A 25,226-nucleotide genomic window follows, 5' to 3' on the forward strand; every position below is an offset into this window, starting at 1 on the left:
TTTCACATGATCGAGTTGTCCAAGCTCTGCCGCGAAGGATAACGGAGTACGACAATCATTATCTTTTTGGTCAACATGAGCGCCGTGGCTTATCAAGGCCCTCAATGAATTGGGCTGTGGACATTCTACGGCGGAAAACATGCACGTCCGGCCGTCAGCGTCGCGAAAATTCACATCGATTCTTTCGTGTTGCAAAAGTACGTTGAGCACTTTCAGTTCTGATATCGCTTTCACCAAGGGCGAGATGCCCTCGATTTGAAAGTTGATCTCAAGGAAGGAGTTCCTCATATATCTGTCAAGCCTTTTGATATTCTTCTTTAGTAGTCTCGGTTTCTTTATGATAGAGATGATTGTATAAAGGAAGTCTTTCTGAAGTCGAGCTTGGGCAATAGCGTCTTGGGAACTGTTTCTTCCGGACAAGCCCTCCATTTTCAGATGAAAATCCTTCGAAGCAGTAGCAAAAAATCTTTTTCGATGAGTGAGCGTTGATGAAGCCTATCGAACTTGAGGCTCGCTGCCCAGGTTGTGGAGGGGAGTTGGCTTTGCTGCCTAATTCGGTGCCTAATTCACTGTCAGGCTGGCTTATTTTAAATAGCATAGTGCCAATGGCCATAGCGCGTTGATAGGTCAAAGCTGCCGATCTACATATATTAGTCAGCAGACATGTTTGTTGGAAGGTAACTAGTTAATGCCTCGGTGTGTTCATAGTATTCATAGAGAGACGGGAACTCAGAAAAATGAGGTGGAATACTCTGGCTGTCATGTTTACTTTATCTTATGGTTTAATGCAAGCGATGGTGGTTGTTCAGAGTGTCAATGTACATTGGTAGATAGAGATCCAAATAGACGGCCCCAAACTTGTTTTTATTATATTTTGTATTCACTGTAAGATACAATTCCAATAAGCACTAGTCGGCTGGTGAAAAGCTCTCATTTGCTGCCTTCGAACCGTTTCAGTGAGATAAAAGCAATGGTTTCTGACTAAAACAGAACTTAACTCCTCCTAAGTACCGCAAGGCTTCCCAAGTAACACGCTGATTGTAAAGTCACGCCTATTTGCAGCCACGATATCGGGATAAGTATCTTCGTTAAAGTCACCCACTGCAACACCCCATGGCTCAGCCCCTACAGCGAATGTTTGCTGAGGCTCGAAGGTCCCCGATCCAGTACCCAGAAAAACACCTAATGAATTGCTGCCGACAGCACTATTCGCAATAACCATATCGAGATTGCCATCCTTGTCGACGTCGGCTAGTGCAATGCCATACGGCTGAGGCCCTGCAGGAAATGTAGTCTGCGCCCCGAAGGTCCCAGAGCCAGTCCCAAGTAATACGCTAACTGTATCTCCGTTGAAATTTGTAGCCGCTATATCGAGAATGCCATCCCCATTAAAGTCGCCCACGTTAACATTAAGCGGCGTAGCCCCCACAGGATACGCAGTCTGTGGCAGGAAATCCCCTGTTCCAGTCCCAAGCAAGACGCTCACCGTATCGTCACCAACATTCGCAACCACAACATCAAGATGTCCATCCGCGTTGAAGTCTCCCACCGCAATAGCAACAGCTTGGGATCCCACAGTAAATAAGGTCGGTGGTCCGAAGTTCCCTGAACCATCCCCAAGTAAGAGAGTCATTTCATTACCATTACTTGCAGCCACAATATCAAGATTGCCATCTTCGTCAAAGTCACCCACTTCAATACTCGGTGCATTACCGAGTCCTGGAAATGTGTTATGCAGCTGGAAAGTTCCTGATCCAGTATTGAGCAAGATACTCAGTGTGCCAACGGCGGAATTCGTAGCCGCAATATCGAGATACCCATCTCCGTTAAAGTCACCAAGTGCAACATCCGCTGGCCCTGATCCAACGGGGTACACGGTCTGTGTCTGGAAGCTTCCCGATCCAGTTCCCAGCAAGACGCTTACTGAGGCGCCACCACCATTTGCAGTGACGATGTCGATATGGCCATCCTTGTTGAGATCGCCCAGTGCAACAGCGGACGGAAAGCGGCCCACGGCGAATGTGGTCTGTAGTTGGAACCCTTGGAATATTGTGCAGGTGCAGCTGCCTGAAGAACATGTTTCTCCGGTAGGGCACTATGAACAGAGAGAATGCACGTTAGCTAGAACATCCACAAAATAGCAACCCTCCAGGGTGTGAGGATAGATCAATCTCACAGTGTTTCCACAACTCCCACAGTTATCAGTGCTGCTCTCGAGGTCGACGCAGGTTCCATCGCAACAAGTCAGACCGGACGCGCACTATCAAGCACCACTTAGTCATAATACAAGACGTAGTTAGTCTGCGACAGCCTTACACATTGCCCATTACAACGAGAAGAATCGTCACAATCTTTTGGTACACAAACGCAGGACCTATTTATATCAGCTTCAGATGGTTCTGTAACCCCGATCGAGAAAGTTACTCACGAAGTACTTTGTCCAATAAGAAGACCAAGTAAATTAGGAGATTCGCTACCATCGTCGTCGCAATAGCCTGATTCGTAGCCTTGTTTCTGACACTTCAATAAATCAGAATGTTAGCACCAGCATGCACCCATGAATCCTACTAGGATAATACCTTGTCATTACAATGGTCCGGGTCACAACCGCCGTCCCCACCTCCTCCCACTCCAACTCCGATATCTCCAATATCACCGCCCCCAGTGTCAATGTTAATCCCACCACCATTCCCATTGCCAATATTGTTACCTCCATGGGAAATCTTCCCACCTCTAGGCCCACTCCATTTTTTGGGGGCTTCGTCTGCAGTGAGGGCAGAGACAAGGCCACAAGAAAAAAGTATTAGAGAGAAACGCATTTTGATGCGCTTCCTTTGCGATAAACAATATTGTCGGGAAACAATGTCAAGTCGAAGTCGTCGTCCTACTCACGAGAAGAAAATTAATTCACGCCTCCTTCAATGATGGGGGTTTTATACTACAGTAAGTGTTTTCATAATCCTTAATTTTCAGTTTAGACGCTATCTCTAGAATGAAGATCACTCATTCTCTGGGGTTAATGGTATGTTCACAGATGCCGGCAAAGTTTTCCAGCGAGATACGTGGAATTTGATTGATCGCCAATGTGTGTTCCTAGTCCAGGGGGCGTGTCCCAGGTGAAGAAATTTCGGGACCTATTAAGTTAATTAGGGGTTTAATAAGTTGATACTGTGTTTTGCTAGGTTGAATTATGAAATGGTAACTCTGGAAAGGCTAGTAGTATAAGTAATTAAGAAAATGTATCATTACACCTCTAAAAATATACTCTAGCATGCCCACCATGGCGTAGTCCCAATTCAAGCGTCCTAACTCTAGCACTTCTAACTTCGCAACACGCCACCGAATGGCACCAAACCTCAAGAGTCAAGACCTGGCAGCGTAAAGCCATTGTTCATATTACCCAGTCTAACTTTTGGTATTATGATTAAAATTGTTAGATATGTTCCCTGGAATGTGAAGAACTTAATTCTTTTAGAAGTCCAGGGTTTATGGTATGCACATAAATCCCGGCAAAACTTTCCGGCAACCAGAATAGAGTTATGTGGGATCTGATTGGTCGCCTGTGCGTTCTCCCGGCCTGGCTATTATGACTGGGAAACGCCTAATCCCCATCAAATCTTAAGAATTCGTGTTTTTTCTCCTGCGTTCGCAACCCCTTCATCCAACTTTTATCGAGTGTGACAGAGACGATGTGCAAATTAGGAAGAGGCAGCGAATTTTATTCTATCAAGAACATCATAATATATTCTTATTCTTTAATCTCATGGCAGCTTCCGTTCAGCGAGAAAGAAAATCCTAAGAACGGTGGATAGTATTAACTGTTAAAGTTCAGATGAATGATTACTCTTACCGATTTCAGCGAATACATAAGGCTATATATACAGCGAGGGGACCAGGCTGAAAGTCATCCTCGTGCTTGATATATATATCTCGGGAATTATTTCTCAGCTGCAAATCAAATCAAGTGATGAAGAGGCTCTATAATGCCCCAATATTGGTGTCAAATCGAAAGTTGATCGAGTATGGTCTTCACTGCTTCTGCGTGAGAATTCGCAACAGCCAAGAAAAGTGGTGTCAACTTATGCTCATTCTCCGCATTTTCCCCAGCTTTTGACTCGAGTAACTACTCGCTGATAGTGGCTTCGATAATAATGGCTGCAATCATGAGAGTGGTTCGGCTCTCCGCATCCCGAGAGTCTACGCAAATCCCTGGGGCTCCCAATAAGATTCCGACAGCAATGTTGTTTCTCATTTCAACGGAGCATGCCAGTGCCGTTCGACCAACCGCCTCAACCGAATTCACATCTGCTCCTCCATTGATAAATACCTGCAAGATTTCAACACGCTGAAACTATGCAGCAAGCAACATCAGAGGGGTTTTGTTGGTGGATTTTCAGCAGAGAAATTCTCAATTTCCAGCAATATATATTCATGTGAGAGAAAAGTTTCGAATAGCCACTCACACAGCGAAGGCCACCGTATTTCATCAAATGCATCCAAATATGCCCCTGCATCGACGAGAAGTCTGGTCATCTCAATATGATCAAGTTCTGCGGCCATGGATAGTGGTGTTCGCCCTTTGACCCGGTGATTGGCTAGGCTCTCATCAAACCCCAGTAACAGCTGGGCTGTTAGGATGTCTCGTTGAAAGATTGATCAGATCAGAAGGTCACGTTCAACATGAAAGATCTTTCTGCCCTTCGATTTCGCATCGATCAAGTATCTTATGATTCTGATATCCCCAGCTTCTGCAGCAAAAACCAATGGAGTTCGACCGGTCAAATCTCGGTGTTCATTATCGATATTCTTAATCGAAAGCAAATATCTTATTGTTTCGCCACGGCGGCTTGAGACCGCCCCTCCAGCCTTTTAAATCAGTCGAGTTGATCGCCACGTCGGAGTCGACCAGAACTTTTACATGGTCGAGTTGCCCAGGCTCTGCCGCAAAAGATAACGAAGTACGGCCATCATTATCTTTCTGGTCAATATGAGCGCCGTGGCTTATCAGTGTCCTCAATGAATTAGTCTGTGGACATTTCACGGCGGAAAACATACACGTTCGGCCGTCAGCGTCGCGAAAGTTCATATCGATTCTCTCGTGCTGCAAATTACGTTGAGCACTTTCAATTCTGATATCGCTTTCACCAAGGGCGAGATGCTTTCAATTTGAAATTTGATCTCAAGGAAACTGTTCCTCATATATATGTCAAGCTTCCTGATATTATTCTTAAGCAGTTTCGGTTTCTTCATGATAGAGGTGCTTGTATGAAGGAAGTCGCGCTGAAGCCGACTTTGGGCAATAGCGTCTTGGGAACTATTTCTTTCGGATAAGCCCTCCATTTTCAGATGCAGATTCCTCTAGTCAGTAACGAAGAATGTATTTCAATGAGTGAGTGTTGATGAAGCTTATCGAACTTGAGGCTCGCTGCTCAGGTTGAGGAGAGAGCGGAGTTGGCTTTACTGCCTAATTCGGTACCTAATTCAGTGCCAGTTTGGCTTATTTTAAAGAGCTTAGTACCAATGGTCATAGCGCGTTGAGTAGGCCAAAGCACTTCGCACGCGGCCGATTCAATTACAAGTGTTAGTTCAGAAAAAAATTCTCGAGCAATTATAATTTGCTACCGTATCAAGCGTCATTGGATAGATTCTAATTCAACTGCAATAAGATTACATCCAGAGTCTCCTATAAGCTACTACTATATATCTGGACATAGTGGTTGTCCCATTTCAACAAAAAATTTCTTCTCAAAGCCAAGATCAGCTGACACAAATGAATGGGCTAAGCAAAGACTCCGTCCGTGGTAGGTTACTATCGGCCAAGCGCTCACGCAAACGCATAACCGACTGGGTGCTTTCCCGAGAAACTTTATCAAAGCCGTGTCTCTATAGCGACGCGAACTCTGAAATATTAGTTAGATGAGCATGGCGTTTGTGTATGATTTATTTGATAGATTGAAGGCAAATGATGGTGATTATTTAGATTGTTTAAATGTACACTAGCAAAGAAAGATACAAATAGACGCCCCCAGATATTGTTTTGATCAAATTGGTATGCACTGTAAGATACACTTCCAATAATCACTAGTCGGCTAGTGAAAAGCTCTCCTTTGTTGCCTTTGAACAGCTTCGGTGAGATAAAAGCAATGGTTTCTGACTAAAACAGAACTTAACTAGGCTTTCAATCCGTGATTATCTTGCATATGTCGGCGCAGGCCCATTTCATGTTCAACAGCCTCATTGCACTGATTGCATTGACGGTCATTCAAGTGTGAGCCTCTAAAATGACGCAGAAGATGCTTATGGCGAGAGTAGTGTTTCATTCCGTAGCATTGAAAGCATTCAAATGGTTTCGTATCATCTCTCGTTGGGGCTTCTCCTCTCGATGTTCTTTCCTCTGTTGACAAAGAGGGTGCTCCGGTGACAGTACGGGGCGAATCATTGCGCATACTTGTATGATTCCTTGTAGAAATCGCTTGTTTCGTATATCGTCGACCTCGGCGTGGCCCCCCCTTCGAGAACATCGCAATACATCCGAACAGCCTCAACAGCCTCGTTTCGACGTGTCCACTCTGCCTCCACAGATAGAGTCGTCGGCCAGGTTGTCAATTTTTCCAGCAGAAAGATTTGCTTGGGGAGCATATGTTCTTCCGTAAGAAGTATCTCTTTTGTTTCTTGTTCATAGAGTGCACTTCCAGCGAGTTGCCTTTCGATGTCAATGACAGCCTGTTGGCTATCAAATTCTTCCCGCACACGCTTCCGGAGGTCGTAAATTAGTCTGTTACGCGTATTTGTGACCTTCCTTTTAAACTGGTCAAGCCTTTGGAGCTGAGTTGTACTCTTTTTCTTGCCTCGATGAAGCTTTTCGGAAAATATATCTCGTTTTTCAATTGCTTCCTTGAGCTCCGGATCCTCCTCGACGCTTGCCTTCTGCTCATCGGTGAGCTCACGAGGTCTCCGCGTGTCTAACCACCTTCCCATCCTAGTGACCGCACGCATAATTGCGGAGTCAGGCTCCAAGCCCCGCATTAAAGACTGCATGTCCGTGCCAATACGCCGTGGCAGGTAGTGATTGAGGAAAGTCCGAATGTCGGTATGTTTCATGATCAAGTTTTGTTGTGCGTCACTGACAAGCCCTACGAAAGTCAGTCTTTGAACATCGATGCCGTGCTGACCTTCATCCTAAATGTCAGGTATGAGAAAACTTACCACTTTCGTTCAAGATAGTGCCGCCGCCGTATCTGAAGCGATATGTGAATAGGCTCCATTTGAAACCAGTGATTTCTCCGAACGTTTGAAATTGGCTGGATAGTGAACTTTTCGAGATAGGTTGATCACGATGGCATTTTATAATGCCTTTGATCCCTTCAATCTTGCAGAACACATAATTCTCAGACTTTTCAGGCTTGAGTGGTATCTCCATCTGCTGCCGATCACCCTCCAAGAAGAGACGCCTCAGATCGCCCATGGAGCGAATCCCAGGTGCTCGGAAGGCGTCGTCGTAGAACAACATACCTAGCAAGAAGGTATGCGGACTTAACATCAATGATGGGTCATATATGATCTCGGGAATTAGGAAAGTATTTCTAGAAGAAAAGTTACAACGCCAGTCTCAATAATGAAAATTGTAGATGAGCTATACCCTTGTGTGATTTTTAGGTATTTCTTCGTGAACTTGTAAGTAAACTCCAGCAAGATCCGCGGCGGACCCCCCTTTAGGATCACGTTGAATTAAGCAGAGTATATGCTTGTATTGCAAATTTCGCATGGCGTTGATTCGATTCACAGTAAAGCAAGCCATCAGATTGTACAGACACTGCTGCATTCTCTGCAATCCAGTATAAAACCTTTTTTCCATAGTTCGGAGCACTGTTTCCTGGAGAGGAACCAAGTCCTCGATATACATCGGCGTCTTTTCTTTCTCTTCGGTATCCAGTCCTGCACGTAGGACAATTCTCCGAATACTCTGTACAAGAACAAATTAATATCATCATGAAAAGAGATACGGGCAGATTTAAAACCTTTCTCATCCTCCGACCCAGGCTCCCATCCATTGGTTCTTTGTTGACTTTCTCGTAATGTCGAAGAAAGTTCTTCCAATTGGTGTCCAGGGTACTAGCCTTTTTGACTCCTTTCGCCTGTCTGCCGTTCTTACCGCGCGGACTTTTAGGCGCCAGCGCAAAAACCGTGTGAATTCAGTTTTACCAGCTGCTTTCAGAGCGTTATTTGGATTTGCCCACTGGGAGTGGATGCCAATCCCGCCTTTCTTATTCTGCTTCCGACAAAATCTGTTTAGGCGTCAGCTGGGTGAATTTCATGATTGATTGCGTTTCCACATGCCTTTCCCAAAGATCGCACATCCCCGCTACATTCTCCTTGGTTGTGTCGGCATAGCCATCATCCTCACTTTCAGAGACCGTATCGTCTGTATCAATATCGGGATCAGTCTCAGAGCTGTCCTCGCTGTCGAGCCCATCGGACTCATTGGAGCTCAAGATGTTCTCCATGATATTAGCCCCCTTTTGAAGCTTGGTCGGATTGTTTTGAGATTTAGCAACTCGATATTTCGCTCTTTTATGCAAAGTTTTAGGGGCTACATCATTGTCGGAGTCGCTGCTAGAAATGGATTCTGCAGGACGCTTGCGTGTCCCATTGTCAACCTGAATAGCACGAGAGCTTTTTCTGCAATAGCGCGCTGTAGAGGGATCTGGGTTGATGAAGACACTTTCCCAGTCAGAGCTACTAGTGTCTGATTCTGTTTGAGATGATCCGGAACCTGCGCTCTCGTTGTAATCGTGGTCTCGGTTCGTTGCCATCTGTTTTTGTGAGCTGAGTGAACACAGAAATAAAAGAATGAAAATAATTACGATGGACTTCGGCTCTGGCTATTATGCGAATCCCAGTGCTAAAAAAGGCAGCCGCTGTTTGTATCGAATGGGGAATAAGTGCAGGCGCTCAGGGAGCGGTTAGACAAACGAGGTAAGTGGAGGGTGAATGCACTCCATCGGCACGACTGCAACTTATAGGGTTTCAGTAGCTGCTCGCGACGACTCATTTGCGCTGCCATGGCGCCCTTGTGGATAATCCATGTTCGGTGGCATGGAGCCGGTCTGCGCACACTCTCCAGTCTGTTAATACTCCCCAGTAATATATGCCAAAGGATTTAGAGTTAAGTCAGATGTCTCCCTATTCGTCCAATAACTAATCTACGCCAAGGCCTTGGTGATGGGCCCAAGAAGGAGTTACTCTGTGTGCATCGGTCAAGCCGATTTCGAGAACGACTGTATCAGGTCTTATGCTCTGTTTGGAATGAAAATTTTCGATATTGAAAGAAAAACGAAATTCTTAATAACAATAGCGAAAAAACTTAATAGATGTCCATACATCGCAAATAAATCTTATACGGTGCATAACCATGATAGAGAATCCGAATTCACCAGGGGTTCCCAGTAGGTTTTCCGAATATGCTAAAAGCATCCTTCCTACTTTGCATTTGGCTTTGCCGAAGCTCATCATCCCTTTTCCTGGCCAAGGTGCCTCGAGTCCACTTTTTGTCTCCTTTGCTAAAAAGTAGAGTCGAATCGAAAACGCCCCCGATCCTTTCACAACTCCATCCTGGTTTCAAAGACCAATCCAGGTGGAATATTTCTTTATCAATGCTCGATTGAAATTTTTCTGAAAGAGGATATCGTTTAGGTCTTCGCATGCGACCTTTGTCGCTGGCTTCACGTCTCCATGCTAGAATGACGAAGTTAGATCTATCAACAAATATCAAACAACTTTTGGTTGACCCACGAAATAGGATACGTAGATTTTTACCCATTTTCTCACTCTGCTTCAAAGCCCTCTAGGGATTTTGATTGATGTGAGAGATCGAAATATTTGGCAGTAATCTGGGCTCGAAGGATATGTTCGAAAGTTGGGTAACTAGTCATGCCTCGACCGAAGGAAGGCCCTTTGAAGTTAGATTCTGCTGAGATAACCGCTCTTATAAACGCCCAGAATAAAATCCCAAACACGACTTGGAGACAAAATTGGAACAATACACGAAAATGGAACAAACCCCAAAGATGGCTCCTAACACGAGATTGGAACAGAATTAACACAAAACGGGAACATGATGAGAAAATCTCTCATGATGACTGGGACTGACGTATGTATCATAATTGATACACACGTCGATATTGGTTTCTATAATTTTCAAACCGGTCCTCTTCGTGCATTCATTATTATTTACTCTACTTGAGAATCTTCAGCATAGCAAAGATACTGTAGTGAAATAATGGTTAGAGATCTGAACTCGAGATCCAGCAGAAATATTAATTTTCTCGACTAATAAACCCCGATTTTGGCTGCTTCGCAGTTCTATTTATTAATTCGACGATCTGATAATACAAGAAGAATAAAAATATATTATTTACGTTATGTACAATTTTCTGAGAGCCAAGAGAGAACTTGGCAAAATTAAAAGCCTATTTAAAGAGGGTCATGAGATCTAGGGATACGATATAAACGAGATACAATAAGACAAATAAAAACTTGAAGGATCAATACACTGAATTGTAGAGTACTTGCAAAGATTGCAGGTAGGTGGAAAATACGCAATTATAAGTTCGCTCACGAAGGCCACGTTAGTCATTTCGACTGACAAGCACATCACGATGGTGTGAATCCTGATATTCTATGATGCATCATCTGCTCATGTCAGTCAAGATGGGCAGAATGGTGATTAGGAAGTGACCCACATCGTAGAGTAAAATGAATTCCTTTTCGCATTCGTCCCACTCAAGTTTTTCATCTTTAGCTCCTCGCTCAATTTCACCATACCATCTGGACCACTCTCGTCCATCCTTAAATTTGAGAGCTGTTATACCACCAGATTTCCCTTACAGGAAACGTAAGCCCCTGAGACTATGGACTTTCACATCCACGGAATAAGAATAAGAATGTATCGGACGCCCTGGACACCTCTTCTCATGGCCAAACGCTATCAGAGTAACTGCCGTGGATTGATTGCGAATATTTTTGTACCAGCCTTTACCAAATACAAATTTAAGGTAATGACAGCTCTTTATTGGGATCCAACATTTGAGAATTTTCCACGACGGATGTACCAATTGACGGCAACTCTGTGGGCAGAGAGTGGGGTATTTTCTTGTCATTGTTTTTTGTATAGCCATCACATTTTGCCATACAACTTAAAGATTGTACGTTTTTGGGAAGCATGCTTTATCGAAGAACATAAGGCGCCTCATAATGTTTTGTAATTGTGGCCGAACATTCATATCTCCGTGTGAAGAAAGAGAATGCGGGATTGCTTTACATAAGCAATAAGCCAAAAATGGGTCCATCTTTTTCACCTCAGCTATGGAAAGAGCCTTTGAACTTTGTTCGAGCCAGTCATAGAAGCCGTTAAACAGCAATAGAGCGAATATAGAGGTATAGTCGGGTGCCTTATCGGACTTACTGTAATAATCTGCTTCTGACAATAGTTCATGGTCTACCTCATCGGTCTCGCAGTCAAATGGTGTTTTCTCACATGGTAGCATTGTAAGGTGATGGATAAATTTGGATACCAGTGGCATCGGTAGGGTAGCATTTCGAGGACAGTTGAGTGCGCAGATAGCGACCTCCCAGCAGCAAGAATGTACATATTCCCTACATGAGAAAACACGCGCATGAACTGGTGTAGTAGAGAGCAGCTGTCGGAAGTAACTCTTCCACGAGTTCTTTTCGGAGTCCGCAGGCTCGATTGGCCGGCAGCAAATACCACATATTGGGCTCCTGAAAACATTCGTTGAATCCTTTCTGGGATGACCGAGAACGCAAACATTCACAGGACCTGGGGTATGGGCGCCGTAATCTAAGCCAAGAATGTCGGATCCCGGGGTGTCGGTGTCAATATTGTAAATTGAGGTTGGTAACATGGCTATCAGAAGGTAGATTCTGCTCAAATAGTTGAGCGAAAAGATGAATTGTGAACTAAGCAACTCAATTAAACAAAAAAAGAGTAAAGGAGGTAATCCAATTAAAAAGCTTTGCCGTGAGACTGCTCCTGCTCCGATTTTTGACCCTGCTCTGGTTTTGGCCCTGCACCGGTTTTGACCCTGTGCCGATTTTGACCCTACAACCGTGTATGATCGATTCTCTATTGGTAGTCGGCGCACGACCAATCCGTTGGTCGACCAGAATGGTCAGTATCCACCCAGGATGCTGCCACCTTGAGTTGGAAGAATGGCTTCCCTTACGCCGTGAGTTGCAATATCACTTACACTAAATAAAGTCTCGAGACTATATTCTAATATTCTTGCTCTGGAATAGTATCATTACTGTATGCACTGTTTATTTTTACAAACAGGAAATTGTTCAATAACTGCGTATAGTGCCTTTATACAATTTGGCAGCCCTCTCAGGATGATATGATACAAAGGGATTTTCACGAACCAGTAATTAAGATTGAATTGGCTCAGCTCGACCACTAATTCGAATGCCTATTGGGAACGTTTCAAAGTAGTGTCTCTTGAGGCTCTATGATCTACCAGGGTTTGACAACTGAAGAAATTCATACTTCGCAGATAAATCAGTAAAGATATATGCTACATCAATATAAAGTCTTGAATTACCTTAAGTAGTTCTGAAGCCGGATGGTCCTCGGATTGTTGAACAAAAGATTGCGCATTTGGTGATAATTGCTCTGAAGCAGAAGAAAAAGACACCATTTCATCAATCATAAATTTCGTGTCTGCGAGCGCGCTTACAATAAGGCTAATGGCTTTAACATCACGCTGAGCGGTTTCCGGCTGTTTTGCGCCCACGATGCTGTCTCCGATATTTGCTAGGCCGAATCAGCTCAGCTAGATTACAGGGATAGAGTTCGCAATGATTCTTACCAATTTTTACCTCTCCTAAGGAAGTCAAGATGATGTTACTGCAGTCTAAAGATCCATATACAACGCCCAGGACTTCATGAAGATAGACGAGACCTTCTAGAAGTTCTTTGTATATTGTTGCAATGTCCGCTTCGCTAAATTGAACAGCTCCAGCTGCGCATCCCAGGGATACCGTAAGATGCTCGTAACTGTAAACTAGAAATGTTTTTTGTCGAGAGGAGAAGGCGTCCACGAGCGAAACCAGGTTTTTGTGGATAACGGGCTGGCTAAACTTAACGCTCCGTGGTGCGGGCCCCGAAAGCTCCCTCATAAGATATACCGGGAACCCCTCCACATCTTTCAATGATATGACACCCTTTCCAGCTTAGTCAACAATATAAGACCTATGGTATTGATATTTTGGCTTTTCTTTGGACGGCGATTCGGATACTAAAGGCTTAGCCTTTACTGGAAACCGAGTACTCTGTTTATTCGGCTGGGACTTTGTGATTTCCTGTCTAGGAAAATTATCAGGGGTTTGTAGGTGTAGTCTACTTCCCTGGGGTATGGTTTTCCCGTCGCCGCCTGGCACGTCCTGAGATACCGTATGGGTGTCTGAGTGACTACCTTTGTCTCCCCAGAGCTGTGAAGGCAGAATGGTATGGCGCTTCTTATGCGATGACATCTCTCAATTCAATTGATTTTCACAGATAGAAAAAGCACACAAAATTTGGTTGATTGAAGGAAAGCCTGATATTATACAGAAGGTTTATCCAGGGCCCTGTTCCATTTCTGGCGCATATGGGGCGAAGGGCCCGTTTCAAAAATACCCCAAAGCCCAATACCGAGTATGTTACCCTGATTCAACCATTCACCCCCGAGCTAATGGACATATTATGTAATCTCAACTCTGCATAGTGGTCCCTTTTTATGACCTGCAATCTTCGGAAACAGAATACTGCCAGTATGATCGAGATTAGGACCGAGATGCTTGAGGCAAGAATAGTCAAAAGTGCCATAATAGAAACATCTCCTCCATTTGCTGTACAGATGTTTATGATGGTAGTCAATAGACCGGCCAGTGCGTTGAGAAGAGTTGGTCTGGTTTTGTCATAAGATATATCTGGTCTGCGACGCAAAGTAACTCACATTAGAAGTCTATTCATTAGCCAGATATAGTTCTCTCTGAACTTCCATCCCAGAAAGATCATAATACATAGCCCAATAACGAAGAGGAAACAGGCTGTTGTGAGTAGCGGGGGATTCTGTATAGCATTGAGGACAGCGTTTCCTGCCGCACTGCCTTTCAAAGTCTTCCCGAAATCCTCGGACTTCTTCAATGAAGTGAATGTCCCCGGTACCACCAGATAGCCCGCTAGCAAAATCCAATGTGAAGCACTTGCAAGGGCGTTAATTTCCCATGTTATTTCGTCGGACTGAACAACCATTTGGACATAGCGTGTTTCGAATTGGCCATGCTGAATGTTGGGAACAGAGTTCGACATTGTAGAGATTTAATTAAATTCAAAGTAGAATATAGCACGAAGAAAATTTTCTACCGGGGTTACAAGCGACTTTATATAGATAATAGGACTCCTATTTTCTACTAACCGATTCCAGACGCTCCACATAGAATAAAAATCGACGCATTTCAATTCACAAAAAAGGATCGAGACAAACCAAGACTGCCACCTTTACTTTCCCACATTCCAAACTCCATGTCTCGCCTCAGGACGCAGGCCCTATTCCTACGGTCTGAGATAGGCTCGTAAACCAGTGGATTGACCCCAGGGCTGAAACTCTTGCTCGAATAGCTCGACACCCAGAGCAACCCTCTTTCGCACCAAGTCCCTGATTTTGTGACGCACCTGAGCTCGCGCAGAGACTAAAAATGTCAGCGACTCGGTTCCTGCAAGATGATACGGTAATAGTTACCTGTCACAAGTAGCATCCCAATTTGGTCCGCAATCTCTGCGTCAAGTCGTTCCTCCCAATCGACAACCCCGCTATGAATATAAATCTTACCATTCCGACCAATGCATCGATCTTCGGATGCTGAGTGTAGCTGGTCGAATACGGTGACGGAGAGCATCTAGGTTGTCAGCCTAGTAACAATCAACTTCCAAGCTTACTCATAGCTTACGTATCCATTGTCTTGTTCGACTAGAGCTTGAAGCCAGTTGCGTGCGCTTTCCCAATCCTCTGCTTGATCAACTTGCCACACAAGAGAAATCTTTCGTGTACGAACTCTGCCTTGATGATGACCGTCCAGGATTTCTTTGATATATAGAATCTAAGCGGCGATACCGATACCTGTGGATACCATCAAGACATGACCAAAGTCGATAACAGAATTGGAGGATGCCATATTGATAGATGAAGGACCAAATGGCCCGTCGACCCACGCACCACATTCCCTATTCGGCTCGACGCGTTCCACAAGTCTCCTTGTGAAGCCAGACCGTGGCCGGCAAAGAATCGAGATGGAGGTTGCTCGGCCTCTTGTATCGTTTTCCCACCAGGTGATCATGAAAGGATGGCTCTGAAATATGTAGAATATGCCAACGTAGGGTACTCCTATATTGACACGCTCACCTGCACAAACGACCCATGGTCTTGGAAGCGTAAGGGTCAAACAGGCAACATCCCCTTTTTGTGGTGATAAAGTTAGGCGAACTGCATCTTTGCCAATCACTATGTTACGGAATATGATTCGGAGCAGACGAGCAATTGCAGAGAGGGCAAATACAGCAATGAATACAACTGGGAATGCCCAAAGTTTTCCAGACCCGTGTCTAGTATGCTGCCAGATTGTATAGATGATGGTAACAGAGCCAGCGATATGCGTACTGAGAAACAATTCGTAGACTCGTCTCTTGACGAGAGGAAGAAGCATTAAAGCTGCAAGTAGACTCGCTGACTAAATCCACCGGCCAATCATTAACAGAAATACATATACAATTGAAGCAGACGGACACATACCAAAACTCCGTAGAATTGGGAAGCATCGGATAGCGAAACAGATTTAATGCAAATCGTGATAGTCACATGCACAATCGCCTCAAGAAAAGAGACAAGAGCAAACGAACGATGGATGAAGCTATAAGTCTGTAGACTAATGCCAAACACACGAGCACCAAATTCATGATTGGCGAGGAATGTAGGAGTCAAGTTGATAAGACATAAACGCGCGGCTCTGTTACTAGCCGATTCAAGAGATTCAACGTATATAACATTGCAGACAGCAGTGCTGATAATATAGAGAGAAGTGAGAAGCAAATGAAATCGTGAGACACTGCGAAGCCCAAGGAGCCGGCCGTAGGATCGCGCGTAGACCACATGATTGAGAAAGAACGCGCGGATATCTGAAGCAATAGGGCAAGAGAGCAGCATATAACGGAAGAAGACAAAAGTTCGACATGATAGATAGATAATAAAAAGTATTGCAAGAGTGATCATATAAATGTTGACGGGGACGAGACGAGCTTCGAGCCAAAGAGCAACATGTTCACAGCAAGGATTGGATGAAATATTTGCAAGCCCAAGTCGAAGAATTTTATGGCAAGAATTTACTTATCGGTAGGTTCAAAATCGGAACATGTACTTCGCAAGAGATTTGTCAATTTGAGAATTCCAATGGCAAGATATTATTGGTAGGTTCAAAACCGGAACATACACCTGGCTTCATTTAGGTTTGCTTCGCTGCTCTTGGGGTTTCACATTGGCTGGATCGAGCTTTGTAGGCTGTGACCCGTAGAGCTCAGTTCTTCTGGTCCAGTACTTCTGAAGCTGTTCTAGGCGTTTATGGTCGATATGTGGTCCCGGTAGCTCCAGGTCATTGTGGATACGGTTCACTTTTGAGTAATGCTCTTCCTAGTGCATCTTAGCATATTTCGAGTGTGAGGTCGTGAATACTGACCAGAGATCCTCCTGCTGGAGGCCAAGAGGGATCGGCTGATGACTTGTATTCCCAAGCCTCGTTTCTGTAAACAAGTAACAAATACACATCAGCGTCACTGACTTCCGCAATCTCTCTCGCTTTTCTCAGCAAGGTCTTTGATCTCTTCGGAAAAGGAGACCGATCATATCGAGCTTCAGAAGCTCTGTTCATGTTGAAGACGTTTGAAGATTACAGGTATCAGCCGAGAGAAAGAGTGATGAGAAGGTTTTTAAGAATCAGAATTGCATCGGATTTAAGAATTTGTAAATCAGGCTTGTTTGAGCCCTAGCCTCCACGCCTGCCCTGGCATATATTACGTGCATTAACGATCATCTCCCTCAACACGCGGCCTTTTCGGCTCCCCCCCACTTCGACATGACCGATTCTCGTTTCCGGCGTCGATTGAGCCCTGAACTGCCACCTACGTCACAGATGCTGCAAGAAACTCTTTTGGGAAGATGGTGATCATCTCGTCCAAAGGGTGCATCAAGCTTCTGGCGAAATGAAAGAGTAGAGACAGTGGTGGGGAAGCCGCCCACCCTCCATCGGCTTTTTGTGCTGCTTTGCAGGTAGAGATCTACCGCGTGGTCGATATGCCGGGCAAGAAAAGATACTGGGTGATTGAAATGTCTACAGCTAGAGCAGATGCCTCCTGTACCCACAAAAGAGCCAATTAGCCCAGCATCCGAGAAAAGGTCTAATTGGCCGGGGTACAGGTTATCAAGGGCATTCGTAATATCACGTGCCATACCCCTGCAGCGCAAGGTCCCGCGACACCAAAATGGTGTCGCAGTGTCATGGGGAAGAGAACCTATCTCAAAGTAGAGCCGGGAGACAAGCAGCATCGTAGCTGCGTCACGCGCCATCCGAGCACTTCCGGGTTGGGTGATCACTTTGTTCCGATATTCATCTATCTTACCTACATCGTCAAGAGCACTAGGCAAATCTCCCAGCGGCACGTTCAGTCTGCGGGACTCAGGCTTGAATGTTTCCCTCTCTTGATTTCTAAACTTTCTCCAGTCATTTTCTGTCTCCATTGAGGACATCCACGTATCGAAACCCCGGCGTACAAAACTGTCTCGGAATATATTGCGGAAATAGGGAGTTTGATCATCCGGGTCGTTAGCCGTTCCGGTCCCTAAAGAGAGTAGTCTTGTCGATCCTGTACTTTGTGACCAGATGCGATCGCGGACCTGGGTGGCAATCTCCCCTGCAAAATTATACTTTAGGCCCCCATCCTGAAACGAGCCAATGCCTTGTAGATCGACAGGTGTAAAATAACTGCCGTCAAATGAGTTCGCGCGCAGTCGACGCTAATGCAAGAATTTGTTACTCACAAGGGGGCAGCCGCAGTTGCTCTTGCTCTAGACCTTTGTTTAGTTATGTACTAGGGACTATTTGCGACTCGAAAACTTACGCCTTCTATACTGTAGGTTCCATTTTCGCAATCTTGTGCCGTATCACCTAGAAATCTTTTGGCGGTTTTAGCATCCGGGCGCTAAGAGAAGAAAAATTACGAGGAAAATTTTATTACCGTATTGCATGTCCGAATCAGGAATAACGTTAAAATTCCCAATCACAAAAGTACCAGTCTTCCTGGATATGCTGGTGGTGATAACGCCGGCCTTTGGACCTGAGCGTAATATCCCTTTGGCGACAGTGCCACTATTACCAAAAAGACGACGATCCTCGCCGAACACCTCGCGGAGAGCTGTATCAAAAGCTCGACTATCGTAGCAGCTATCGCGAAAAAGCCATTGTATCCAGCGTGCCGTTTCCCCAAGAAGAGTCTCGCCATGCATGTGGCTGAGGAGGCGGAGGAGGGGAGAGTGCCGGCGTTCGCGGAAGATCCGTCGAGCAAGGTCTTCAAACGTCTGTGAGCATTTCCCAACATCCCATGACATGACAAATAGTCCAAGTATTATGAGGCCACCTAAACGATTTCGAATTAGCGTGAGTACCTTTCTTCAAATATATTATCATAAGAGTAACCTGAGCTAGTGCCAATTACGAGGTCAATGACGTCCTGTATCTTGCAAGGATAGAGATGCTCCTCCACAAGCATAAGGAACTCCAGAGGAATTACCCCTCTCACGCCTCCGCCATCAATCGAGAGGATTGATGGACTCGCAGTCCGAGGTTGAACATCAATTATGACAGCCCTTTGATACAAGCAGCACAGACAGCGCTCAACGACAAACTGATGGTCCGAGCCATTACTCGGTTTACCAAAGAGCTGAGCACAACGATCGCATAAAGTGTGACCGCACTCCAAGACATGTTGGGCAGCTGCAGTAAGACAATACAAGCATATCTCGTTACTTCGCAGACCACTTAGTCTCCCACTTTGTACCATCATTTCCTCTTTGCGAACCTCTACCGACGAACAGGCATTTTTTCCCATATAATGAAAGAAATGAACGAAGAATTTTTGAATGAGATCAAAGAGTTCGTTGGGAGATTGTAGTGGCCAAAGGGATCTTGCTTCGCCACAGGCCTTATCTACAGCAGATCCGTACAAATCTCTGAAGATATCTTCGGGGGCGATTCCTGGTATGTGTTAGTTTATTTCGTCTGATTAAGGCAAGTACATACTGAGCATTCCTGGAACGTAGTGATCCATCAAGGCTGCAGAAGCAATAGATGACGCGAGATCCCGCGGTCGAATTCGAGCTTGTTTGCCAGCATCGAAGTAACGAAACAGATATTCCCCCAGATAGGGGCTAACAGGTCTTTCCTCTCGCACTGCTCTGGCCAGGTCAAACAGATTGTCAACATCTGTCACTGTGTGCCTGAGGGCCTTGCGGAACAATATAGCGAGTTGTAAAGTGCTTGCTTTATATTGATTCCCTTCAAGCAGGGATACCGTACCGTTCAGGCCCTCAGCTACAATGGCTCTCAGATGCTGGTATCTCGCTATATCCGATAAGTCCTCATCAATGTATACTACCTTGAAACTCACGAAAGTCTCAAGCTTGATGTCCTTGAGCTTCTCATCAATTCTTCCACGAAACTCATGCTTCTTGTCATCTGTCGCACTATAAACGACAATTATTCGTGGACACGTCATGCGAATAGAACAATTGCCCAAGGAAGCCTTGAAGCATCCCTCTATAAAGCCAATTACTCCAGATAACTCGGCAAAGTCGTCCAAAAAAATGCATACAATCTCAGCGAACATAAAGATCAGTCGTCCCCAGATATGCGTTAGGATCCGTTGGCGAGAATCCCCCGGCCAAGTAATCGGATATCCTGAGCCAACCTGGAGCTTTTTGAGAGGAGATAGATCCGTAGCCTGGGGTATCTTGCTGTCTGCAAATAGCACAGGAACATGGGAGTCACAAGTAGCTATATCGTACCGCAGCTTAATAGTGGCGTTTGAATCGTACCTACGCACGTTGTTTCTAGGGTAAAGCTGCTGGAGGGCTTTGTCCTTAAGCCTTTTTCCCAGGAACACGCGTAGAGAAGGGTTTTGTTTTCCCGCTCCAGGGAGCTCGGAAGCGATTTGCTCTAGCCGACCGTGGTCAAAAAGAACGGGCCGAGAGTCATCGCGAATGCCAAGATCGAGCCAATCTATAGACTTCTGTTGATACATTTCGAGTAAGCTCTATAGTTCTAGATTAGCCAGATGTTGATACTTTCAGTATTTATACACAACAGACTACAGAATAACTTCGTTCCGTTTCAGATCTTGGGTCTTGAAACGGACATCTGGTCTAGGCCATGTCTTTGGAAGCCTTCATGAGCCTCGGTATGTAAGAGCAAGACGGAGCTCATCCTGAAAAATACAAAATACAAGTTAAAACCAAAGTGGAGCAATGTCGAGGAGGCCGGGGTTGGCATCAGGTTTGATCCCCTGCGAGTGTTGGTTCCAACGCGTCTAGCATCCAATCACAATGGTGCCCTCTTCCAACACGAAAGGCATCACTCTTACTCGCTATGGCCATGGAATATACCCTGAGGGCCTACAAGTGCTAGTTTTCTCTGCGACATGTAAATCATTTTTTTTGCAAAGTGGGTCTACTCTGCGACATTGAAAACAGTACTGCAAAGTGAGTCCTCGAGTCCTCTGTTCTACATATAAAGCAGGCATGCCAACCCTCTGGATCGCCGCCCCTTGACTCTCCATCTCTTATGTATCACCATGTCTTCTTTTTCTGATTTCCCCTCTGAGATTGATTATGGCACTACTAGTGCTGACCCGTTCAACGACCGCCAGTGGCGATCGGATCTGGCTTCCCTGACCGATATCGAAATAAATGCTTTCTCCGATGGTATGGAAGGAGGGTATCCCCATGAAGAACCCATGAATCCCTTCTCCTCGCCTCATGATATGTCTGCTCTATATAATGAGGATGCAACCATAGGTCTCAACGACACTTTTGTCCCAAACGAAGCTACCACAGAGAACCAGTAAGGTTCCACAGATGCAATAAGTCGATATCGAAGCAAAAGCTAATACCAACTCACTATAGTATACCATCTCGCTGCAGTATGGCGACACTCAATTCACCCTTCTACCCAAATACCCCAATCACCCAGAATGCAGGGCCCTTGAACAATGTTCTCTCGGCTATGGCGAAAGAATTCGCTGTAAAATCGGCTAGCATGCTTGATACAATGGAAGATATGAAGCGGAATTTCGACTACTTGTCTAGTCAAGTTCAAGATCTAAAATCTCAATTTGGAGTACAAGTTCAAGAACTGAAAAGTCAAGTCCATGTTGCTTCGAATGATATCAATCATTTGCAAGACCAACTTGCTCTAGTTAGAAGCAACGAGAAAGAGTCTTCTTTATTTTGGGCTTCGATTACAAGCAGGGCGAAAGAATTCGAGAATAAATAGGAGTCAATGGTTTCTTCGAGCTTTAATTTTCCAGAAATATCTGTTATCTGATTACTCAATCTTGTTCATATTTGAAGACTGCTTTAGGTACATGATTTCCATCTTGACTCTCCTTTGTCTGTACTGATGATACATAACATCAAAATCTTCCACCATCTTCAAACCCTCCATCGGCTTCCCATAACTGAAAATAGCGCCGCTCAGACTCATATAGTCGAGCTGTGGCTCTGGCAAGTGTGTCCTCCATAGTTTGGAAAATAGCATGCATTCTCTCTTGTAGATCGAGGAATATCTGCTTCGTCTCCTTATGCCATTTTAGCTCAGCCCTCAAATAACTCGCCTCATAGGCGAGCTCCTCAATTTGTTTCCTCATATCAGGGGATGTTCTTTTGGATTTCTGAAGTCTGGATTGAAGTAGTTCTAGGTTGGAGGAGGTTCCACCGCAGCAAAGGACATGGTGGTCTGCAGGCGTAAGCTCTTCGGCAATCGGTTCTAGCCGACGAGCGCTATGAGACATAATGATTGAGAAAGGATAGACGAGAACGAGAAGTTTGTGATTTTGCAAGATGAAACCTGTAATTTCCGCACAATCGTGAGATATATTACGTGCGCATCTCGATTCCGTGCATGACTAATGGTCACATGAAACTCGCTCGCCATGGCCATACCCAGCTCGAATACGATATATCAGGCTCAAATACGGCACACCAGGCTCAAATACGGCACACCAGGTTGAAATACGGCGCACCAGACTTAATATTGGCGTACGAGATGCAGATTGAGCACAACACAGTCTCTTCTGTCTTACATCTTAGCGCTGCAGGTCCCGGATAGAAGCCGCGGGTTCCCCGTGTCCTGATGCCAGCGTATTTAATTTGCCTCCTGTCTCTATTTGACCTTCTTGATACTGCACAAAGACTGATTTCTCTATCTGGCCAAGATGGAAGAACATCAAAAAGACTACGCGTCTGTCCCTTCTGCGCCCATCTCCCATAACCAGGTAAGTCAAGTCGAATGCGCTTTGATGATATGCATATCTAACAATATACAGAGAGAAACTTGCGAGGGCAGTTTCCAGCGCAATACTTTTGTTCTCGTTGAGAAGCTCTTATTTCAACAGAAAGAATCTCGTCACTACCAAGCTCGACTTGAACATCGAATTAGCGATGAATGTGCGGCGCACGAGAGGCTCCGAAGCTATTGCCTACAATTGGAACGATCTATTCCTATGTATGAACATGCGAAATCACAAGCCGAGGCATCCTTGCGCTGTGCTGCAAGCAACTGCCAAACGCTAGGACGTGATCTAGAGGACGAGAGAAAGAAAGTACAGCAAATGGAGAATCTCATACACATGAGCCCCGCAGTAGATGAATTACTTCGTCTACTGAACCATGGTGGCGCAGGCACTCAACATGACTTTGCACTGCTCCATCGGGAGAATGTTGGACAGCGAGAAGTCATAGAGCATCTCCAAACTGCTTTGAGAGCTCGCGAAGAGACAGCGGAGGCAATGAGCACGGCCTTGGAAGAAGCTTCAACTGCGCTGTCTCAAACTCAGCAGCATGGAGACTTTTACAATGATTTCATCAAAGACTACGATGATGATGATTCTGTGACTATTGTCACCAATAGCCAACCACCATTTGTCCCTACTAGTTAGTCTCTCAGCACAATCCAAATCACTGTTATAAATCTCCAGATATCATAGGGTCCCTGTAAATTTGAAAGAACATTTTGAAAGCAAATTACGCCTTGGAAGACAACGAGCCAGGATCGTCGCTGGAATGGAATCGGCACAGGGCTAGAATTGGCGCAGCACTAGAATTGGCGCGGACCTGGAATCGGCACAGCACTGAAATCGGCACAGCACTGAAATCGGCACAGCACTGAAATCGGCACAGCACTGAAATCGGCACAGCACTGAAATTGGCACAGCACTGAAATTGGCACAGCACTGGAATCGGCACAGCACTGGAATCTGCGCTGGTCTGAAGAAGCTAGTATTATTTCAAAGATTAGCCCCACGTAGGTCACAACCGAGCTAACTGATCCATTGAAACATTGCACGTTAACCACGACCATTATGTCTATATGCTACTTCTCCTCTCTACCAACGGAAATCTTAGTAATGGTCCTTGGACATATCTCCGTGTCAGATCTAAAAGCCATTTCAATGACCTGCAGGATATGCCGAACTATCAGCGTGCCGACTTTGTTTCGAAAAGTCAAATTACATTTTTCTAGAATAAGCATGAGAGCTCTGGAGTCTATTGCGCTATCTACCTTAGCGACTCATGTCCAGACTATCCATTATGAGGCGAGTGAACTGATCGATCCGTGTACGTATCACTCAACATGAAGTATTGCATTTCCGACGCTCACGCCTTCTAGCCACCGGCGATTCTGCTTATTTCCAATCATGCATATATACACGTGAAGAGTATAGCAAAGACCGCATAGAGTTCAACTGGGAAAGCAAAAGCTGTGATATGTCATACAAGAGTATTCACAAACACTTTTCCAGTACTTTGGAGGAGCAAAATGTCATATTACACGAGAGACACGACATTGAAGTCCTTTGTCGCTCAATCAAGTTGTTCTCCAATTTGAAAAGCGTTCTTCTTTCATTTGATGGATCAAGAAAGCTCGGCCAACTCTGGTTTACTTCCAGGGCATATATGAGCTGGGAGGATTCTTTTCCCCTTCACCTTGAAGCGATTCTTCGTTCTATGTCTGCGGCACGAAATGAAGGTGTTCATATCACCACACTGCAAGTCAGTGGTTTCTATGCTCATCTCAGTCACTTGGATAAAGAGCTTCTGGATCTAGCGGAGTCTGCGCTAGTCGAAGTCTCGACTTTGAAGTTAGTGGACAGTGTCAGCCTACTCAGATTTTTTCGTCGGGTTAAACTGGACCAAATCAAGAGTCTCTATGTTCAAAATTGCTACTTTGTGGGTCATGATCTGATTGATTTCATATGCAATTCTGCCCCTGCTCTTCGCCGTTTGATCTTAGAAGGAACCCCAGTCTATAGAAGCTCCCTGAAAGCGCTACCGTCGAGCCTTGATCTGATGTTTGTCTAGAAAGAAGCCTACTCTTTAGATTACAGTATATGGGCACACTGGGCCCTCATTTATTATTCAAGATAATCGCTCGCTAATTCCCTAAAAAAAGACTTGGCCTAAGTACTACAGATCTGCAATTGCCTCCCATGGCAGCTGCCAAGACATTTTATCCAATGACAGCAAAGCAAATCCAGGATCAGGCTCCACATTACCGCTCAAAGAAGTATAGCCGCAGCTAGTATTGGCCTAGTCTAGGGTCGGAGATAAAGTCTGTGTAAAATGTGGAAGGCAATTTCGAATTTGAGTGTACTGTATTGTCGATGAGCCCCGCAGTCTTCTTTCGTCATCTCTGTCTCATACCAGATCTTCTTAATTTTCTATTTTTCCTGTTCCAGTATTGACCTGTTCCGGTATTGACCTGATCCAGTATTGGCTTGTTCCGGTAGTGAACTGTTCCAGGTTTGACCTGTTCCAGATTTGTCCCAGTCCTAACCTGGTGGACTTCAC

The 25,226-nt window shown here is 45.0% G+C and overlaps 9 protein-coding genes across 9 annotated transcripts; 3 read left to right on the forward strand and 6 right to left on the reverse strand.

Annotated features, from left to right (window-relative positions):
* Window positions 1-1,003: 1,003 nt before the first annotated feature.
* On the reverse strand, window positions 1,004-2,819 carry N7481_008417 (uncharacterized protein; the record flags this gene model as incomplete). The annotated part of the gene is made up of 3 exons (XM_057267636.1): window positions 1,004-2,063; window positions 2,429-2,520; window positions 2,580-2,819. 3 exons carry the CDS (start codon window positions 2,817-2,819, stop codon window positions 1,004-1,006), a joined length of 1,392 nt encoding a protein of 463 aa, XP_057121837.1.
* Window positions 2,820-6,435: 3,616 nt separating this feature from the next.
* On the reverse strand, window positions 6,436-8,813 carry N7481_008418 (DUF3435 domain-containing protein; the record flags this gene model as incomplete). Its single annotated transcript, XM_057267637.1, has 5 exons — window positions 6,436-7,133; window positions 7,207-7,583; window positions 7,640-7,710; window positions 8,153-8,285; window positions 8,356-8,813. 5 exons carry the CDS (start codon window positions 8,811-8,813, stop codon window positions 6,436-6,438), a joined length of 1,737 nt encoding a protein of 578 aa, XP_057121838.1.
* Window positions 8,814-13,729: 4,916 nt separating this feature from the next.
* On the reverse strand, window positions 13,730-14,371 carry N7481_008419 (uncharacterized protein; the record flags this gene model as incomplete). The annotated part of the gene is made up of 2 exons (XM_057267638.1): window positions 13,730-13,967; window positions 14,016-14,371. The coding sequence occupies 2 exons, from the start codon at window positions 14,369-14,371 to the stop codon at window positions 13,730-13,732; spliced, it is 594 nt and encodes a 197-aa protein (XP_057121839.1).
* A 788-nt stretch (window positions 14,372-15,159) lies between these two features.
* N7481_008420 (NADPH oxidase family protein) lies at window positions 15,160-15,762 on the reverse strand (the record flags this gene model as incomplete). The annotated part of the gene is made up of 1 exon (XM_057267639.1): window positions 15,160-15,762. One exon carries the CDS (start codon window positions 15,760-15,762, stop codon window positions 15,160-15,162), a length of 603 nt encoding a protein of 200 aa, XP_057121840.1.
* Window positions 15,763-17,144: 1,382 nt separating this feature from the next.
* N7481_008421 (patatin-like phospholipase family protein) lies at window positions 17,145-20,401 on the reverse strand (the record flags this gene model as incomplete). The annotated part of the gene is made up of 6 exons (XM_057267640.1): window positions 17,145-18,087; window positions 18,144-18,170; window positions 18,224-18,228; window positions 18,324-18,739; window positions 18,799-19,356; window positions 19,402-20,401. The coding sequence occupies 6 exons, from the start codon at window positions 20,399-20,401 to the stop codon at window positions 17,145-17,147; spliced, it is 2,949 nt and encodes a 982-aa protein (XP_057121841.1).
* Window positions 20,402-20,950: 549 nt separating this feature from the next.
* N7481_008422 (uncharacterized protein) lies at window positions 20,951-21,651 on the forward strand (the record flags this gene model as incomplete). The annotated part of the gene is made up of 2 exons (XM_057267641.1): window positions 20,951-21,219; window positions 21,282-21,651. The coding sequence occupies 2 exons, from the start codon at window positions 20,951-20,953 to the stop codon at window positions 21,649-21,651; spliced, it is 639 nt and encodes a 212-aa protein (XP_057121842.1).
* Window positions 21,652-21,790: 139 nt separating this feature from the next.
* N7481_008423 (uncharacterized protein) lies at window positions 21,791-22,168 on the reverse strand (the record flags this gene model as incomplete). Its single annotated transcript, XM_057267642.1, has 1 exon — window positions 21,791-22,168. The coding sequence occupies one exon, from the start codon at window positions 22,166-22,168 to the stop codon at window positions 21,791-21,793; it is 378 nt and encodes a 125-aa protein (XP_057121843.1).
* Window positions 22,169-22,591: 423 nt separating this feature from the next.
* Window positions 22,592-23,314, forward strand: N7481_008424 (uncharacterized protein; the record flags this gene model as incomplete). Its single annotated transcript, XM_057267643.1, has 2 exons — window positions 22,592-22,651; window positions 22,703-23,314. 2 exons carry the CDS (start codon window positions 22,592-22,594, stop codon window positions 23,312-23,314), a joined length of 672 nt encoding a protein of 223 aa, XP_057121844.1.
* A 591-nt stretch (window positions 23,315-23,905) lies between these two features.
* Window positions 23,906-24,737, forward strand: N7481_008425 (uncharacterized protein; the record flags this gene model as incomplete). Its single annotated transcript, XM_057267644.1, has 2 exons — window positions 23,906-23,993; window positions 24,046-24,737. 2 exons carry the CDS (start codon window positions 23,906-23,908, stop codon window positions 24,735-24,737), a joined length of 780 nt encoding a protein of 259 aa, XP_057121845.1.
* Between the last annotated feature and the right edge of the window lie 489 nt (window positions 24,738-25,226).

Source organism: Penicillium waksmanii, assembly GCF_028829765.1.
Source record: "Penicillium waksmanii strain IBT 27052 chromosome Unknown utg000007l:1.0-4314555.0:1.0-4317578.0, whole genome shotgun sequence".
Classification (NCBI taxonomy): domain Eukaryota; kingdom Fungi; phylum Ascomycota; class Eurotiomycetes; order Eurotiales; family Aspergillaceae; genus Penicillium; species Penicillium waksmanii.